Below are 20,175 nucleotides of genomic sequence, written 5' to 3' on the forward strand. Positions count from 1 at the left end.
TCGCATGCAGCTCCATCCCATGTGTCTGGAACGGCCTCATCTTTCCACCACATATCCAAGGCACATTCCAGCGTGTCCCAACAACCGCATGTCACAGGTGCCTCCCGCCTTTCGAAAGCATCTTCCCCTCTTAACCGAGCATCCAAAATTTCACATGAAGAGCAAATGATTATAGATGCTAAAGCTGCTGAAGCTGTCTTTCATGTGGCACAAGAGGAGAGGCAGAGAAAGAAGGAGTTGGCAGCCATAGAACTCGAGGAAGCTGAAATAGAGGCCAAGCTAGAAGCCGAAGCAATCAAAATGAAGAACGACTGAGAAGCTGAAGCCGCCAGAGTGAAGGCTCATCGAGAAAATGAAGCAGCTCAAATGGAAGCCAAACAAAAGGCTATAGCAGCTAAAATGAAGGCCAAAAGAAAAGATGCCCAAGAAGAACTTGAACTTGATCAAAGCCAAAGACATATGGCAGACAAAATGGCTAGAGCAGAAGGCCTTCAGAGAATACTCCAGAACATCACTTTCTTGCCTAATAGGGAACAACTGGAAAAGGAAGAGCATCGTAGCCACACACAGGTTTACATGGACAACCAAAGTGCATTCCAGAATGCACAGGTGAGAGCGCCACAGCCAGCCACAAGCCCCAAGACCGAGTAGGCGAACAGAGGAATCTCAATGACCAGATGCGGCGGCCAGCCACAGAGTTGATGTTGCGATACCTAGGTCACGAGATCTCCCCACCGTTGCCGCCCCATTGAACCCTATAAAACCACACCTACAACACTGCACGTTTGTGACAACCAAACCTGTTTTGGTAGCAACAGTGTTCCAACCGCACCTAGAACAACACTGCATGCTTGTGACAACCAAACCTGTTTTGATAGCAACAGTGTTCCAACCGCATCTAGGGCATCGCACGCTTGTAACAACCAAACCTGTTTTGGAAGCAACCGTGTTCCAGACAAGCAAGACTTACTACAATTTAGCTTTGTCCATAAAGGACAAACAAGACAAACAACGACCCCAAGACTGGGAGTCATGGAGCATACTCCCAAAATGTCTCCAAAGCATGCAAGTGCAGTGCACGTATGTCTCCAGTGCAGAAGAAAGAGTTGTACACTTCTTTAGATGTGTTTACGAAGGTGACTGCAGCCTTAAGATACGTCTCACTCTACAGCGGGGAGAGCCACACTTACGTTATCTTGTTTGCAATCATAAGATGCATCAGAGTCTACAGCGGGGAGTGCTGCAGTCTCAGTGTCTTCTTAGGGAAAGCGAGATTAACAATACAAGAAGGCCACACCGTACCAAGGTTACAGCTATGTGGCACCACTTTGGCTGTAAAGCTGACCAACTTGACAGCAAAGACGTTGTGCCTTGAACTACAGTCCACCACCTTCTACGCAGACAGCAAGGTGATGTCGAGCTACATCTGCAAACAAAGAGGACACTTCTACGTCCATGTAAGCAACAGAGAGAAAAGGATTGAAACATCCTTAAGCCCTGAACAATGGCAACATGTGCCAACAAATAAGCACTTTGTTAACCAAGTGAAGTGGCCCAACCTTGCCACACAGATAACATAACTGATCTGGCTAGAAAGTCTTCAGCTCTTGGACTGTCCAAATAGACAGAAGCCACATAGACCAAAACGTTATGCACTTCCAACTTCAGATTAAAGTGCCAACCTTCAACCTCAGACACCCAGTAAACATCAACCAATCCGCTTCAAAACCCTGTCTAAATGGAGACACCTGAAATTAGGCATAGTTTTGATCGTCTTGATCACTTGTCTCAGCACCCAAGAATTAGTCTTGCAGGGGCCTACAAAGACTTACTGCCTTTCATGGACTCCATGTCATCAAATACACCGACACCCATACATGAAGTCCTCACCCTGACGACAACAGTAGCAGCCCTCTTCAATATTCCACCGGTGGTTCCAGACCCTTCGGTTCTTGAGTATCCTGAGTCTTTTGCTCAAGCTGTTGTTCCTGATTCTCCACTTCCAGCTGCTGTTCCTGACCCTTCAGTTCCAGCTGTTGTTCCTGATTCTTCAGCTCCGGCTGTTCCTGAGTTTCCAGATGTTCCTGATCCTGAGTTTCCAGCTCCAGCTGTTTATGTCTTTCCAGGTTTTTCACTTCCTGAGTATCCTGTGAATCCAGTTCCCCTCGTTCCCGATAAGCTTGGGTTCCAGTTTTTTTTTCTGTTCCAGATTTGGTTCCAGTTTCCTTCACAGGAAGAAGACCCTGTCTCGCTGGGAGACAAGACTGCATACTAGAACTATTGGCCCATGAATGCAAGTAATCTTTCTCATTAAAATATATTTTGTTTATTATAAGATCGTTTCTTTTGAATTAACTATCTGACTGGATTTAAAAGAAGGCACTTTAGTTTTGAGTCAGAATACCCATTTTGTGACTAACCATGTATCTGCATACTACAGGAGCCCATTTTCGCACCGGGCCCACCCACTTGATGAACTAGTTTGCCCAGTGAGGTCCAGATCGTGAAGCCACGTGAGTCAAGCTGTGACTCAAAGACACTTGTACCAGGCTGATCACTGATTTGGTCCCGTTGCTGATGAAAACTGAACCAGAAGATTAAACCTCAAATTATGTATTGTCTTGTGCATTGTTTGATGTAACACTTGCTCTTTTGCATAATTGTGCATGTTTTATATTTACCAATAGTTATGCATGTTTGATACCAAGTTTTTACCTATTTAGTCACAAGTTAGTTAACTGTGAGTATTGCATGCCTTGATGCTATGTTTTTACTATTTTAGTAGTGGAAATATAAATTTCCAAGCAGGGAATATTCTGGAACATATATGTAGCCCTAACTAGAGAGCAGGTATCAGTGTGTCAGAGTCTGGCAGTTATTGGATTAAATCCTAGGTATATGGATGGGTCAGTTGGAGGAGTTCCAAAGGTCATTGGGAGTCTTCCTGGACACAAGCCACATGGGAATCTCTTTGTCTGTAAGAAGCATAGGCCATGGAAGGTCATACAATGAGCCTGAGTCGTTATAAAGATGGTATGAAGAGCAATATTCTCTTACCTAAAGGGATGATCTAAAACAGTGGTTCTCAACCTTTCTAATGCCGTGACCCCATAATACAGTTCCCCATGTTGTGGTGACCCCAACCACTTACACATCACTGGGTGCCAGGGGCATGGCCAAAGAAAAGGGGGAAAAATGGCGGACAGCCTTGTTTGGTGACCCCCGTGAAATGGTCATTCGACCCCAAATGGGGTCCCGACCCACAGGTTGAGAACCACTGATCTAAAAGATGGACAAAGATGTATTTTCAGGAGTATCAACCACAGCATGAATGCAAGTAATCTTTCTCATTAAAATATATTTTGTTTATTATAAGATCGTTTCTTTTGAATTAACTATCTGACTGGATTTAAAAGAAGGCACTTTAGTTTTGAGTCAGAATACCCATTTTGTGACTAACCATGTATCTGCATACTACAGGAGCCATTTTCAGCAATTTTTTCAAATTCTGTTTTCCTTAAAGATGGGAGATGAAGGCCACAGAGGATGGTCTTTGTAATATTTGAAATATGGTTTTTGTAATTGTTATATCCTGGGCCTGTTGAATCATTCAGCAGGCTCAGAAATGTTACAAAGGGTCCCAGGCAAACCACAAGGCTGCCTGGGACCACACAGGCTGTCTCCAGTCTTGTGCGCATGCGCAAGGCGCAAAAACAGCCTTGCATTCATTGGCTGACGTTGGCCTTTGCAAGGACATTATAAAAGGCCTGCGTGCTATTTTTTCTATTGCTGTTTGTTGGTGAATGAATAAAGAAGACTTGCTGTTCACACTACTCGTTTCCTTGCAATGCCTTTAACCCACGAATTTAACAGTGGCGACAAAGGTGGGATTGCTGCAAGCAAGATTACCAACAGAAAAAGATAGGACTCACCAAGGAAGTCCTGAAGCTCTGGGGAAAGTTCAGCGTTCAGAATCGCGACTCTGCCTGCCAGTATAGAATCGGTGGAGGTGAGCTTGGCAGAAGGACCCCTTTCCAACAAAAGGTTTGCAGTGAAGGTGTTGACGAGGGTTGCAGAAGGCTAAGATGTCTAAGATAGGCTGGTTGTCAGGCTTTGATATTTCCTACCCAGAACGTTGGAACTCGTACGTGGCGCAGGTGGAGAATTACTTCAGAGTCAATCAGATAAGAGAAGACGGCCTTAAAGTGGCTGCCTTACTGTGTGTTTGTGGACCAGAAACATTTGACATAGCAAAGAATCTGGTGGCTCCGGTGCTTTTGGAGTCAGTGTCTTATGCAGATTTGAAGAAGAGGCTGAAAGAACATTTCCAACCTAAACTTTCAGTGATTGCTTGGCGACACGCGTTCGAGCAGAGGGACCAGAGGCCTGGTGAGTCTGCTGCGGACTTTATTGCTGCCTTAAGGTAAGCAGCGAGGCCTTGTGAATTCAAGGATCTGGAAGAGAGACTTCGGGATCATTTCGTTTGTGGCCTAAGAAGTTGTGAGCTGCAGCAGAAGATCTTCGCCAAGGAAGATGTTTCGTTCCAAGATGCCTTGAGAGAGGTTGCAGCTGAAGAAGCAGCGGGTGGTGCTGTGAAGGCCTTGTGGCTTGCCAGAAATCTCCAGCCATCGTTACCATCCATCAAGAGGTTGCTCAAGAAGATCCAGAACAGGATCCTGAAGAGGAGGTGATAGGCTGCACCAGTCAGTGGAGAGGAGGCCAGACAAGGCCCCAGGATCTCCCCGGTGTTTTGGGTGTGGAGGACGCCACAAGCGCGCTAACTGCAGATTCCGCTCTGCCATTTGCCGGGCATGTGGCAGGCAAGGCCACATTGCCTCCATCTGTTTGGGTCACCAGAAGGTCCAGCCTCAGGAAAAATTGCTTCAGAAAGGTACCAGGGTCCCCAGCCAACACAGAGTGGGTTTCTGCGTGATGTGCAGGAGCATTTTAAGGACAGGAACACATAAGCCACTTTAAAAAAAGCTTCACATTGACGTGAAGTTGTAGGGGGTTCCCTTATTGATGGAGCTGGACACAGGGTCCACTCTATCAATCATTTCTCATGACACCTTCAAAAGGATTTGCAGCAGTAGTGGCCTACGAGTAAAACTCAGGCCATTGAACTTAATTCTCACTGACTTCCAGAATTCCAGAATCAGTGTGAAGGGGGAGGTCACGCTCAAGGTGCAGCATAAGGTTTTTGAAGGCCTACTAGATGTGGTGGTAGTTAGGGGTGATTGCACGAGTCTCATTGAACTTGATTGGTTGAAGGCTTTTGGAATCCAAGTGACTGGGCTTCACAGCAGGATTAAGCCTACAAGGGTGCCTTTTGCTCTCAAAAGCAAAATTGATGCAGAGCTGGACAAACTGCTCCAGCAGGGCATCTTGGAACCTGTGGACTCTAGTCCATGGGAAACCCCCATTGTAATACCTCTGAAGACTAATGGAGAAGTCCAAATTTATGCAGACTATAAATGTACACTGAACAAAGCGCTGCAACAGCATGCATATCCAGTGCCTGTGGTGAGCCACATTCTGGCCTCCCTCAAAGGGGGGCAAATTTTTGCAAAACATGATTTGACACAGGCCTACCAATAGTTACCTGTTGATGAGGCAACCGCTGAGGCTCAAACAATTGTAACGCATTGGGGAGCCTTTAAGGTAAAAAGACTGCAGTTTGGGGTTAATGTAGCCCCTGGTATATTCCAAAGTGTAATGGAGCGCATGCTCTGTGGTATTCCTGTGGTCTGCCCCTACTTCGATGATGTCCTCATTGCTGGGGAGTCATCTCTAAGCTTAGCTGAAAGATTAAGGGCTGTCATGCTTCGTTTCCGCCAAGTGGGTCTGAAGCTGAATCAAGATAAATGTAAAATTGGAGTCACTTCTACTGAATTCTTAGGCTTCAGAATTGATGCTCAAGGCATCCATCCTGCTGAATCCAAGCTCCAAGCAATTCAGCAGGCCCCAAGTCCCAAGTCCAAAAGCGAGCTTTAGACTTTTCTGGGACTCTTAAACTTTTATCATGTATTCCTTCCCCACAAGGCTGCAGTGGCGGAGCCGTTACACCAGATTTTGGATAAATAGGCTCCATGGCAGTGGACAAAGGTCCATGAAAGGAATTTTAATGAGGTTAAGGTCTTGTTCTCTTCAAATGCGATCTTAACGCATTTCAATGAGCAATTGCCAGTGTGCATCGCATGTGATGCATCCCCTTTTGGGGTGGGGCAGTACTTAGTCACCTGAAGGCTGATAGGACACGAGTCCCTGTGGCCTACTATTCAAGGACTCTGTCATCTGCAGAGCGTAATTACGCCCAGATTGACAGAGAAGCCTTGGCCATAGTGGCTGGCATAAAGAAATTTCATGATTTCTTATATGGCCACCACTTCACGGTCTATACAGACCATAAGCCTCTGCTGGGTTTGTTTACTACAAACAAGCAAACCCCTCACATAATATCTCCTAGAATGCTGAGATGATCAATTTTCCTGTCAGCATATGACTACACACTGATTCACAAACCTGGAAAAGAAATGGGCCATGCAGATGGCCTCAGCAGATTACCTCTATAAAAGATAAAGGCAGATCCTGCCCCTGCTATTCACATCCTCTCCATCAGGAGTTGCCTGAATCTCCCCTCAATGCTAGGGACGTGGCTGCAGAAACTGCCACTGATCACACGCTTACATGTGTGCTGACATGGGTGTTTTCAGAATGGCCTGACACGTGTCCAGGTACTGAGTTTCAAAGCTTCTGGCAAAGGAAGCACGAGCTTTCCACTTTCAAAGGGTGCCTTTTATGGGGTAGCAGGGTAGTCATCCCAGCCTCATTGAGGACTAGATCTCTCTGCATGAGGGACATCTGGGTATAGTCTGGATGAAAGCACTTGCGCGCAGCCATTTCTGTGGCCTGGGCTCAATAAAGCCATTAAGGCCCAGGTTCATGGGTGCCAAGTGTGCCAATAGTCCAGGCCTGAAATGCCTCAGGCCCCTGTACACAGGTGGGAGGAAACATATGTCAAGGGTACATATAGATTACACTGGGCCCTTTCAGGGGCAATTCTTCATTCCAAGTGGCTAGAGGTTGTGCTTGTTTCCTCCACTACTACTGCTAGGACCATCAAGGTGTTGAGAGGAATCTTCACCTCCCATGGACTTCAGATGTCCTGGTCTCAGACAATGGCCCCCAATTCACTTCTTCTGAGTTTCAGGCTTTTCTACAGGCCAATTTGATCCGGCATGCAACTTCAGCACCGTTTCATCCATGTTCCAACGGCCAGGCAGAGAGGATGGTGTGCACTACCAAAGATGCTCTCAAGAGAATCACTTATGGCAGCTGGCATCACAGGTTAGCTGATTTCCTTCTTTCATAACGCACCACACATTGCACAGCCACAGGAAAGAGCCCAGCAGAACTCCGCTGGGGTCACAGCCTTATCACAAAACTGGACAGGTTGCACCCAGACCGGGTGGCTTCACAGGTGTCACAGCCGTGGGCACCTAGGAGACTACAGGTGGGTGATCCGGTTTGGGCAAGGAATTATGGACCTGGACATCTCTGGGTCACAGCAGTAGTATGCAAGGTCTCTGGGCTGCTGTCATATGAAGTGGTCTTGGACAATGGGCACATCATCCAATGTCACATAGACCAACTGCGCTGGAGGTTTCCCAGCAACACTTCCACTCCTGGCTCTGCTCTCGGGGGGGGGGGGAGGAGGACCATAATCACAATTCTGGACCACAGTCTCCCTGCTCTAGCAGTTCTTCACACGCTGCCGCACATGTTCCAGTGGCAGAAAGGGGGCATTCGCACACTTCAGCTATTGCTTCAGACAGGGAGTCTCCAGAAAGGGGGTTTGCCATGGAGGTGGCTCCTGACTCTGGCACCTCCAGCACATACACGGGGGACATGGGGCACATCAGCCACTTAGGCCATTCCAGCTGCTGGTCTTGGGCTTGAGGGACATTGCTCCCAAGAGGAGTCCATTGTGGACTTGGGGCATTCCACCCCACCACTGGACCTGGGACATTCCACCCCCCCTAAAGAACCCTGCCTTAGATTTAGAGGATCCAGCCAGTCAGCAGCTGGGTGGGTCACCTGTGTTTTTTGGGCATCAAAGTCCTGGTCTGCCTAGCCTGGCAGGCGAGCTGGCAGGCCAGGCACACACACCAGCCATAAGAAGGTCACAGCGGGCCAAGGGTCCACCTAAACATCTTAAAGACTATGTGAGGTTTCTGTCTAGCACAAGGGAATCTTAATAGTTCTTCAAATTGCAGAGCAAACACTCAAACAAAGGAGTGCTACACCTCAAGGTATTAAGCATTGTGATTATATTCTTGTATATATTAAACAATGGATGAGTTGTCTGCTTGTGTGCAGGCATAATGTATAACAACAACCTGCCAATTGAACACATGTATGTGTGCTGCTATAGCGATAAGGGTACTTGTTTTATCTAGGGGGAGAGGTGTTATGTCCTGGGCCTGCTGAATCATTCATCAGGCTCAGAAATATTGCAAAGGGTTCTGGGCAAACCACAAGGCTGCCCGGGACCAGACTGGCTGTCTCCAGCCTTGCGCGCATGCACAAAGCGCGAAAACAGCCTTGCATTCATTGGCTGACGCTGGCTTTTGCAAGCACATTATAAAAGGCCTATGTGCCATTTTTTTCTATTGCTGTTTGTTGGTGAATGAATAAAGAAGACTTGCTGTTCACACTACTCGTTTCCTTTCAATGCCTTTAACCCATGAATTTAATAGTCTAGCACTGGCTAATTAACATGGGTTTTCTTGTATTTTAAATTTGCTTTTTCAATTGTAATAATTTCCCATAAGCCTTAATCTTCAAGAAAAAGTCTCTCAGAAACCAGAACTGGCAGGAGAGCATTCAGTGCATTGTAGATAAGAGTTTTGTTTTTAGTTGCTCTCAAGCCTCCGTGAATAAAGAAAATAGTCAAGCCAACCATGGGAAGCGCTGAGAATATATCTTACCCAAACCCATTTTGATGTTTTTTCTTTTGCAAATGTTTCTTTTACTTTTATTCATAATACAATGCTCTTTTCTATGGCTATGTTGTAATTCTTGTGATGTAATTGGACAGATGACTAATTAGGTTCTTTGTTGTGCAAACTATAAAAGTAAATGTAATCCATATCTTGAAGTTCCCCCTTTTTATAGGGAGACAGCACTTTATCAGAGTACTCTAATAAATTGCTTTTAAATGATCTTTCGACTTGGTTGCTTATTGAAAAAGGTAAACCGAAATAGAAGCCTCCCACACCCTTTGAGCATAAAAACTGGCACAAGGCAGAAAATCAATTAAGTATATCTTTTTCATCAAATGAATAAGTGTATAATGTTCTTTTGTGATATTCAACATTTGTTCTCTCAGGTACCTCCTCCTTCAATGAAATCAGTGATCTTAAAGCAAATTTAGAAACCAGAAACAAAATCAATCTATTTTAGACAATTATTAAAAATCCAGATTGTTAAGGAGTAGGACTATCATTTCATGGTTTGGGGTTTATGTCCATGGTATATTTTTAAAAAAATTGCATGAGTTTAGAGAGGAAAAATATGTCTTTAATTTATATTTTGATGTCTATTTTGAAGAATTATAACTCCACTAAATAAAAATTGTAGATGGACAATAGACTGTCAAGTATAGTAGCTTCTTGGCAATATGCCACAGTTTCTGTTTCTATTATTTCTATTTCCACTGTCCATTGAAAGAGCATGTTCTACCCTTAATTAGATACATCAGTATGGTGAAGTCATTTACTTAAGAAAACTTTTGAAAAGTATAATTTTTTTTCTTCTCCTCAAATCCCTCTTCATTAAAAGTCATCACATATTCCTAAAAAGTAGGCAGACCATAGAATTAATCACTCTTTGTAGCTGGAATGCCATATTCCTCTTTGTGAGGCTGCATGTGAAAGCTGGGAAAGATTAACTTTTTAAGATCTTACTTCAGCAACATGTGCAAGAAAAAAGCAAAATGCAGCTCCTTTTTCTATTCTCTAATATGAAATATGCCATCATCTGCCAGCAATTCTACTCTAGATTTTAATTGGGACAAATAGGCCAAACTTTGTGCAATGAATTAATAGACACAAAATTTAGATCAGGACCCAAAACAAGGATAAAATAATAGAGTATTTCAACCTCCTAGGACACAGGTTGGCAACCATGGCTCCAGAGCCGCATGCAGCTCTTTGGGCCATCCCCTGCAGCTCTGGAGCCTCCTCTGCCATTTGCAGAGAGAGACAAGGAGAGAGAAAGAGAGAGAGAGAGAGAGAGGGAGGGAGGGAGGGAGGGAGGGAGGGAGGGGAAGAGAAAGGGGGCACTTGCACTTCCTCCCCCTCTCTCTCCTGTGGACTTGCCCCCTTGCAGAGCTCCTAATTGGCCCTGCGCCTCAGTGCCCCGCCCCCTGGGAGAAGAGCGGCCAGGAAGTCCCTTTCCCAGGCTGGTCCTATCTGAGGTGCATTGACTAGGGAGCCATGCAGGGAAGCCCCAAGATCCCCGCTGGGAGCGGCCCACACGAGCCTCCGCTGAGTGGGCCAGCCCTCCCACAAACCGCAGACCTGAGGGAGAGCAGCCCCTCTGATGCCCAGCTGGCGCGACCGTTGGCCAAGCAGCAGCAGAGCTGGAGACAGATGGTCAGTGGTGGGGGGAGGGAGGGGGCTCTGAGTCTGTGGAGCACTGCCACGAAGCGGCCGCAGAGCAGATGGCATGCCCCCCTGGCTTACTTGTACCAGGCAGCACTCTTGGCTGGGGCATCACTTCCTGGGCTGTCCCCGAGCAGCTCTCTGGGCAGCTGAGCTGGCCACGCATCTCCCCGGGCAGGGCCGAGTGGCAGTCATGGCTGGGGTGGTAGACAGCAGGGGCATCGCTCCCTGGGAAGCCGAGCTGGCCACGTGTCTCCCTGGGCTGGGCCGGACTGGGTGGCAGTCATGGCTGGGGTGGCGGACAGCGGGGGCATCTCTCCCTGGGAAGCCCAGCCGGCTACATGTCTTCCCAGGCTGGGCCGGGCGGCAGTCATGGCTGAGGCATCGGACAGCAGGGGCATCGCTCCCTGGGAAGCCGAGCCGGCCATGTGTCTCATCCGCCTGGGCTGGGCCAGGCCGGGTGGCAGTCATGGCTGGGGCATTGGACAGCAGGGGCATCGCTCCCTGGGAAGCTGAGCCGGCCACGTGTCTCCCCGGGCTGGGCCAGGTGGCAATGGCTGGGGCGGAGGGGGCATCACTCCCTGGGAAGCCGAGCCAGGCAAGTGTCTCCCTGGTACGGGCTGGGTGGCAGTCATGGCTGGGGCGGGGGCAGGTGGGGGCATCGTTCCCTGGGAAGCTGAGCTGGCCACGTGTCTCCCTGGGCCTGGTCAGGCAGCAGTCATGGCTGGGCCAGCATCCAGCAGGGGTATCGCTCCCTGGGAAGCCAAGCCGGCTACGTGTCTCCCCAGGCCGGGCCGGGCAGAAGTCATGGCTGGGGTGGCAGCTGTTAGGGGCATCGCTCCCTGGGAAGCCGAGTTGGCCATGTGTCTCCCCGGGCCAGGTGGGCCGGGTGGCAGTTATGCCTGGGGCAGCGGACAGTGGGGGCATCGCTCCCTGGGAAGCTGAGCCAGCCACACGTCTCCCGGGCCAGGTCGGGTGGCAATCATGGCTGGGCCGGCAGCCGGTGGGGGCATCGCTCCCTGGGAAGCCGAGCCGACCACGTGTCTCCTTGGGCTGGGCCGGGTGGCAATGGGTGGGGTGGCAGCTGTTAGGGGCATCGCTCCCTGGGAAGCCGAGCCAGGCAAGTGTCTCCCTGGGCCAGGCTGGGTGGCAGTCATGGCTGGGGCGGGGGCAGGTGGGGGCATCGCTCCCTGGGAAACTGAGCTGGCCACATGTCTCCCCGGGACGGGTCAGGCTGCAGTCACGGCTGGGGCAGTGGCAGGTGGAGGCATCACTCCCTGGGAAGCCGAGCCGGCCACGTGTCTTCCTGGGCCGGGTCAGGCTGCAGTCACGGCTGGGGTGGTGGCAGGTGGGGGCATCACTCCCTGGGAAGCCGAGCCGCCCACGTGTCTCCCCGGGCCGGGTCAGGCAGCAGTCATGGCTGGGCCAGCATCCGGCAGGGGCATCGCTCCCTGGGAAGCCGAGCCGGCTACGTGTCTCCCCAGGCTGGGCCGGGCGGAAGTCATGGCTGGGGTGGCAGCTGTTAGGGGCATCGCTCCCTGGGAAGCCGAGTTGGCCACGTGTCTCCCCAGGCCAGGTGGGCCAAGTGGCAGTTATGCCTGGGGCAGCGGACAGTGGGGGCATCACTCCCTGGGAAGCTGAGCCAGCCACATGTCTCCCCGAGCCAGGTCGGGTGGCAATCATGACTGGGCCGGCAGCCGGTGGGGGCATCGCTCCCTGGGAAGCCGAGCCGACCACGTGTCTCTCTGGGCTGGGCCGGGTGGCAATGGGTGGGGTGACAAGTGGTAGGGGCATCATTCCCTGGGAAGCCGAGGCAGCCACGTGTCTCCCTGGGCCATGCGGCAGTCATGGTTGGGCCGGCGGCCGGCGGGGGCATCACTCCCTGGGAAGCCGAACTGGCCATGTGTCTTCCCAGGCTGGGCCGGGCAGCAATGGCTGGGGTGGCGGAGGCATCACTCCCTGGGAAGCCAAGCCGGCCAAGTGTCTCCCCGGGCCAAGCCGGGTGGCATTCATGGCTGGAGCAGCGAACAGGCAGCCGCGTCCCTTCTCCTTCCTCTGAAGGCAGAACTCCGGCCTCCCACAGCAGGCTGAGATAGGTGAGCCCGAGTGGCCGGCTACTGCTGCCTCAGAAGATTTGCTTCAGCAGCTCCTTCTCCCCATCGGCCTTCTCCTCCGCTCCCTCAGAACCTTTGTGACAAAAGATGGAAAGAAGAAAGTGCCAGAGAGGGAGAGCATGGGGTGCAGGGAGCAGTCTTTTCTGAAGGGAGGGAAAGCCAGGACGACAGAGCTGCCCATACTTTAAAAATTTAACATCTATGGGAGAGGAGGATACATTGCAGTGCAAGAGCGTTGTAGGGAAGGTGGGGGGAGGGGGGGAGAAGAGGGATAGGAAGGAAAGAAAATGAAGGAAGCTCTGTAACCACCCAAGAAAAAGCAAATTTAAACCCAGTAGCTGTCAGGGAAGGAAGAGGGAGGGGAGGCTTGGCAACTTGCTGGAAGGGACCTATTCGGGGTTCGGGAAAGGCGCAAATCTTTCTGGATCAAGGCGGGGAGGGGTGTTGGAGGTTCCGGCCTCGGAGGGAAGAAAATGAAGCTGATCTAGCCTCTTCAATCAAGTGCCCTGTTCTCTGTGTGTGTGCGCTCGCGCACACACGAGCGCACGCACACACACATTTTGCGGCTCCCAGATTTTTCTTTTCTGAGGGAAACGGGTCAAAGTGGCTCTTTGACTTTTTCAGGTTGCCGACCCTGTGTCCTAGGACATCCTCTTACTATAGATTTTGAAAAAAAAACTTTAACAATAAGTACATTTAGGAATATAGATAAAATAAATTATAATGGTAAATTGGTTTATCAGAAAGAATTGATTAAGAAATCCTTTTTAGAATACTATCAAAAATTATATAAGAGTGCCAATATTCAAACTACAGATATAAACAATTATTTAGGTAAAGTTAACGTTCCTAAATTAACAGAAGATCAGGAAAAAGAGATTAATGGCTTAATTACTAAAGAAGAAATTGTTACAGCTATTAAACAATTGAAATTGGGCAAAGCGCCGGGTACGGATGGGTTGACATCTATCTATTACAAAACTTTAGTAGAAGAGATGACTCAACCATTGTGTGAATTGTTTAATAACTTATTACAGGGTTTAGAGATCCCTCCATCTTGGCGTAATGCATTTATATCATTGATTCCAAAAGATAATCAGGATCTTACATTGCCTAAAAATTACAGGCCTATATCTCTTTTAAACGTGGATTATAAAATCTTTGCAAAAATTTTAGCTAATAGGTTTATGGGGATCTTGCAGCAGTTTATACATAAGGATCAATCGGGTTTTATAACTGGAAGGTATATGAAAAATAATGTTAGACAAATTATTAACTTATTAGAGTATCTAGAAAAGAATAACCAAGTCTCTGCAGGCCTGATATTTTTGGATGCTGAAAAAGCCTTTGACCAAGTGAATTGGCAGTTTATGTTATGTTTAATTAAGGAGATGAATTTTGGACAAAATATATTACAAGTATTATCTAATATATATCAAAAACAGACTGCTCAACTTATTGTAAATGGGGGTTTGTCAGAGGCTTTTGTAATAGAAAAAGGAACAAGACAGGGATGCCCGTTATCTCCGTTATTGTTTGTTTTAACATTGGAAATTTTGTTGATTAAAATTCGGGAGTCTCAAGAAATAAAAGGAATAGAAATTAATAAAAAAGAATATAAATTAAGAGCCTTTGCAGATGACTTGGTTGTTACTCTGTCTCAACCTACCTGTTCGGTGGTAAAATTATTACAATTGATTCAACAATATGGATGTGTTTCTGGTTTTAAAATTAATAATAATAAGACCAAAATATTAGCTAAAAATATGACTAATGGTGATAAACAGGTTTTAGTTAACTTAACAGATTTTGAAATTGTTGATAAGGTAAAATATTTGGGGGTCACATTATCTGCTTCTAATGCAAAACTGTATAAAAATAATTATGAAAAGCTGTGGATGGAGGTACAGAAGGATTTAAAAAACTGGAACAATCTACAGTTATCCCTTATGGGTAGAATTGCAGTTATCAAAATGAATGTCCTGCCAAAGTTTATTTTTTTGTTTCAAATGTTACCTATTTTAAAGAATGAACGTAATTTAGATGAATGGCAAAAAGGTATTAATAAATTTGTTTGGGCAGGGAAAAAACCAAGGGTGAAACTTAAAATAATGCAAGATTTTCGTGAGAGAGGAGGACTCAAGGTACCAAATATGAAATTGTATTATGATGCTGTAGTATTAACATTGATCAGCGACTGGGTGAATTTAACAAATATAGAAATACTTCATTTGGAAGGTTGGGACTTACTTTTTGGATGGCATGCCTATTTAATATTTAATAAAAAAGTGGATTGGGTTTTTAAGTCTCATATTATAAGAATCTCTTTGCTTAGAGTGTGGAGAAAGTATTATAAAAGTGACTTCAAAATACCATTATGGGCTATACCTCGGCATGCCATAGAAGGCATAAGGAAAGGGGTTAATATGGATATGGTCTCTTATGCACAGTTACTTAGATGGGATGGCCAAGATTGGCAGTTAAAATCTTTGGAAGAATTAACGCATGAAAATTTAACTTATTCATGGTTCCAATACAGACAAATAGTGGACAGATGGAAGATGGATTGTAAAATGGGCTGGCTTAGAGAAGATGAAGCTCTTTTAAAACAAGTAAGAGATCAAAGGCCAACCCATATTAAGAGAGTTTATGGGGTTTTAGTGGAATTGGACTCAGAACCTGAATTAGTTAAAGATTGTATGATTAAATGGGCACAGAATATTGGTGAAACGATTTCAATGGATACCTGGGAACTTATTTGGATAAGAAATGTTAAATTCACACAAGCGCAAAATTTAAGAGAGAATTTTTATAAGATGTTTTATAGATGGCACCTTGATCCAAAGAAAATGTCTATTATGTACCCTAATCTGCAGCCGAAATGCTGGAGATGTGGACATTTGGATGCTACTTATTATCATACTTGGTGGACGTGTAAGCATATAAAAGCTTTTTGGATTAAGATATGGTGGAATATCCAAAGAATTTTTAAACGGAGGGTAAAATTTACTCCGCAATTATTTTTACTAGGTATTGTTACTGATTGTGATGCTAAGGAGGTTATATTGATGTTAAATTTGATTACAGCCGCTAGGCTGTTAATAGGGCAATATTGGAAGAAGGAATCCTTGCCTACTTTGCAAGAGTGGTTTCACAAAGTTTCGTATCTGGCAGAAATGGCAAAGATTTCGGCTTTTTTAAAGGAGCAATCTCAAGAGAAATTCTTTGCAGTATGGGAAAAATGGATAAATTTCATACAATATAATTTGGATATGGAAAAATACCATTTAGCTTTTTTATAACTTGTAATGATTGTTTTTTCCTTCTTTCTTTCTTCCTTTTTTCTTTACGTATTATTACTTATATATATTTTTTTTATATATATGTTCTATTTTTCGTCTACTTTTTTCTTTTTTCTTTCTCTCTCTCTTTTCTTTTCCCTTTTTTTCTTTCTTTTTTAGTATATATTATTCATTTTAAAGCTTATGTTATGCATATTATTATTATATATATTATTATATATATTATTATTATGACCTTTATTATTTTTATTAATTATCTTATAAATTGTAAACGTTATTTTTTAAAATTTGTTAAATAATCCTATATTCAGTTCTGGGAAGTCGGGGGGGGGGGAGGGTGGGGTGGTTTGGGAGGGGGGGGGATGTTTATTTGTAAAATTTTTGAAAAATTTCAATAAAAAAAAAAAAAAACAATAAGTACATTTGAATGAAAGCTTGCTGAATTCCCCTGCATCAAAACGAAGACTCAACAAGCATAATGGGCTTTTACACTTCACAATTGTTAATTGATAAGGTACTTAGTCTATTTCACATGTAACCTCAAACTGCATAACCAATCGTCTTCCTCTCTTTTCCCCCACTCTGCATGTTCCCAATTCAAAACCTATATCACTTAGTTACTCCACCATGCCTATGATAGTAAACTGTAGTTATAATAGCTTATGCCTTTTAGTAACATTTATTATTTTTGAAAAGTGCTACAAAACTCCTAATTTTTAGTTACTGTAAGACTAACTGTAAATGATATATAAACACAAAATAATTACAGGTAGTCCTTGAAATAGGGCCATGGACTCATTTAATGATCCCCCACCCCCCACTCTCTCTGATGCAGCTGTTAAACAAATGCATGGGTCATTAAGCAGAGCATGGGATGCTTCAAGGGTGGGGGAGGCTTGGGAGGCCTAGTACAGGCCAGGGCCACCTGCCCTAGGCCTCCCAAGGCTTTCCCCCTTCCCAAGACCCCATGCTTCACATCCTGCCCCTTGGGTGTCTGCAGGTCTTTTCTTCCCCACCAGGCCTGATTTCCACTTCACCAGGGTTCACACTTTCCACCTCACTTACTTTTTGAAGTTCTCTGGACCCTATATTGAGGAAGGAAAAGAAGCCACACCTCTTTGATCTATGTGGCTGCTTCCTGGAAGTGGTCACTATTTTCACTGTGCCCCCTAGTTTGCAGCTTTTTGTGTTTCAGAAGATTTCTGCACTACTGTGTAGATAACATTAAGGCAGCTTTTCAGAAGCAGCTGTCATTTTGGCTTGCTTGCTATTCGCTGCCATTTGGGGGATGGACAAACTACTTCAATTTGCTGCCTTAACAGGGTCTGCACAGCATTGGAGAAGCTTTCTGTAGCTGCAGAAAGTTTTTGCAACATTGTGCATATGGTACTAAGACAGCAAAACAGAGTGGTTTATCCCTGGGCCACCAAGTAGCCTCACCAAGCACCCACCATTTTGGTCCGCCCATGTAGGTGAGCCAAAATGGCAGCCACTTTCACTCCATTTTGCTGCCTTAACAGAATTGCAGGTGCACTGAATATGATGGCCACTTCAGGAGGTAGCCATGTGGCCCAGGGATGTGTGGCATGACCTCCCTCCTCAAAATGAAATCTGGAGGTTTTCAAATGGTAGGTGTGTCATGGTGATGGGTGTATGAAGAGTAGACCAAAGCCTTCAGAGTCCTGAAGTGGCAGGATGGGAAGGAGAGAGGTGGGAGGCACTGCAAACATCTGTGCAGTCATAAGGTTGTAAGGGTGAATGACCTGCAGGAGTGCTGCAGCAGCCATAACTTCGAAGTCAGATCATAAATAGTTGGGGAGTCTGGTGCAACTGGTTGTTAAGTGACCAGTTGTACCTCAAGGGCCACCTGTATCTCAGGAGATTAATAATATTACATTGAATTTATCTCAATATTTTAAAATCATCTTTTGACTCCTTTTTAAAATAAAAACTCCTACATGTTTTATGGACATAGTAATCTTATATAAAATAAGATTTCTGCTCTCAATTTTCAGTTCAAAATTGAGATTTCTAAACAACTCTGAATTTGTTGATATAATATTTTGTATAATTTATGGAATTTTGCAAATGAAATTTCATGTCAGTGATGACATTATTGCAATAATATGCATTACAATTCCAGAAATTACTCCTTTTCATCCCCTTTCTGCAGTAGTATTCTAGCTTTACATTATTTTTTTTAATATGGAAAAATGCAGTAAAACTTTTTAGAAAAGTAAAGTCATACAATTAAAGTGCTTTTGTGTTTTTAAACAGATATGGAGAACATAAAATTGATCAAAAGTTCTAAAAAAAATCAGTTTGTTTTCCAGTCCTGAAAACAGACAATGATAAAAAAGAGTTCTATAAATTATTGCCTACACACTAATATGACAATGCTGAAGATATTTCAATCCAGATTTCAGCAATGCAATGGAATAAGAACTCCCAAAATACAAGCTGGATTCAGAAGGAGAAGAGGGACAAGAACTAAATTGTCCTGCTAGGAGAGATGTCTTCAGATGGGGAGAAGTAGCAGCAGTCGTATCAATGGAGTTTCCCGCAGTTCTAGAATCAATGATACATTCTGATTTTGACAGACCCAACAAATTCACAGGATCCCTCATGTATACCCTCTTTTAAACATTCAAATTCAGTAGTTCTGCTGCTTAGTCCTAGGATGAGACATTTAATGAAGTTGTACCTTTATACAGAGGAAGCTGTTTCCCCACTTCCCGTCCCTCCCAAGAATATTCCAAAACCTATAGTTCTTTTATCTCAGATATTTTGCAATTGGACCAAAATGAATATGAAGAGTTGGTCAACTCCACTGTATCTTTTCCAAGAGATAAAAGCATATATACCATTTGTTTTGGAATAAGCAGAAAGGTTGAACAGAGATTCAATAAAAACAATGATAAAACAGCTTTTTCAAGTTCTTATTAATACTTACTTGTTTTATCCAAAGCAAAGATGATAAATAGGAGTAAGATGGTCTTCCTCATAAGTCAACCTCTGAAGTTTATGGGGCTACCCAAACCAATAATCTTAGAATAGCAGTCAACTACTCAGCAGACTTCAGAAGAAAGAAACAGAAGAAAGAAACAGAAAGCCTTTGGATTCTTGGAAGGGAGGAGTAAGAGCAAGAAAGAACATTTGTGCCACAGCGTTATACGTTATCTAACTCTTGAATAAGAAGAGCAATAAAACTAGGCTGGAAGAAGACATAACACTTTGGCCTGCTGGATGCCCTTTGTCAAGTCTTGGGATTGTAATATTTGCATACTATATTTTATTTCCTCAATCTGGATTGAATGGGCTAGTACTATTGACCTGAAAGGATATAAGCGATTAAATACATATTTATTTATTCAAAACATTTATACAGCTACCCATCTATCAACCAACTCTGGGCAGCTCCCAATCAAAAGTGAAAAGATATAAAATCATTTAGCCTTACCTATTAAAACATTAAAAACAACAAAAATCTGTGCCAATCTGTTCCAATATGTGATTATCTAATTTTCTCCTAATGCTAGGGGGAAAAGATAGGTCTTTAAAGCCTTTCAGAAGGTCAAAAGGATGGAGGACTGCTGAACTTCAGGGGGCAGAGTGTTCCATAAGGCAGGGCTGCTATGGAGGAGGCACTTTTTAATTCCCATCAGATGATAATATTTAGGGGAAGGGACTAGGAAGCTTGTCCAGCCTATTTGACCTGGTAACACAGTAGAAGTCCTTAGGAAAAAGTGATCTTGCAGATAGCCTGGCCCTATGCTATGTAGAGATTTAAAGAAGAGGTAAACAGAAGACCTAACAGAATCACAGAGTTGGAAGGGACCTTTGAGATCTTCTACTCTAAACTCCTGCTTAAGCAGGAGATCCTATAGCAGGGGTAGGCAACCTTGGCTCTTTTAACTTATGGACTTCAACTCCCAGAATTCTTGAGTCAACATAGCTGGTTCAGGTATTCTGGGTATTGAAGTCCACAAGTCATAAAAGAACCAAGGTTGCCTATCCCTGTCCTAGACCATTCTGAACAAATGGTATCCAATCTCTTCTTAAAAATCCCAATGATAGTGCACCCACAATTTC

At 44.9% G+C, this 20,175-nt stretch overlaps 1 protein-coding gene across 1 annotated transcript in view; it reads right to left on the reverse strand.

Annotated features, from left to right (window-relative positions):
- The window catches only part of LOC120301010 (mucin-5AC-like), a 38,351-nt gene extending 19,188 nt beyond the window's left edge, over nt 1-19,163 (reverse strand). The window contains exon 1 of the mRNA XM_039327653.1: nt 19,037-19,163. Within this exon, the coding sequence (XP_039183587.1) occupies nt 19,037-19,088 (52 nt within the window). The 5' untranslated portion in view covers nt 19,089-19,163. The remainder of the gene's footprint in view (nt 1-19,036) is intronic.
- Nucleotides 19,164-20,175: the final 1,012 nt, after the last annotated feature.

Source organism: Crotalus tigris, unplaced genomic scaffold (genome assembly GCF_016545835.1).
Source record: "Crotalus tigris isolate CLP2741 ecotype Arizona unplaced genomic scaffold, ASM1654583v1 scf7180000024364.846960, whole genome shotgun sequence".
In the NCBI taxonomy this organism is placed as follows: Eukaryota; Metazoa; Chordata; class Lepidosauria; order Squamata; family Viperidae; genus Crotalus; species Crotalus tigris.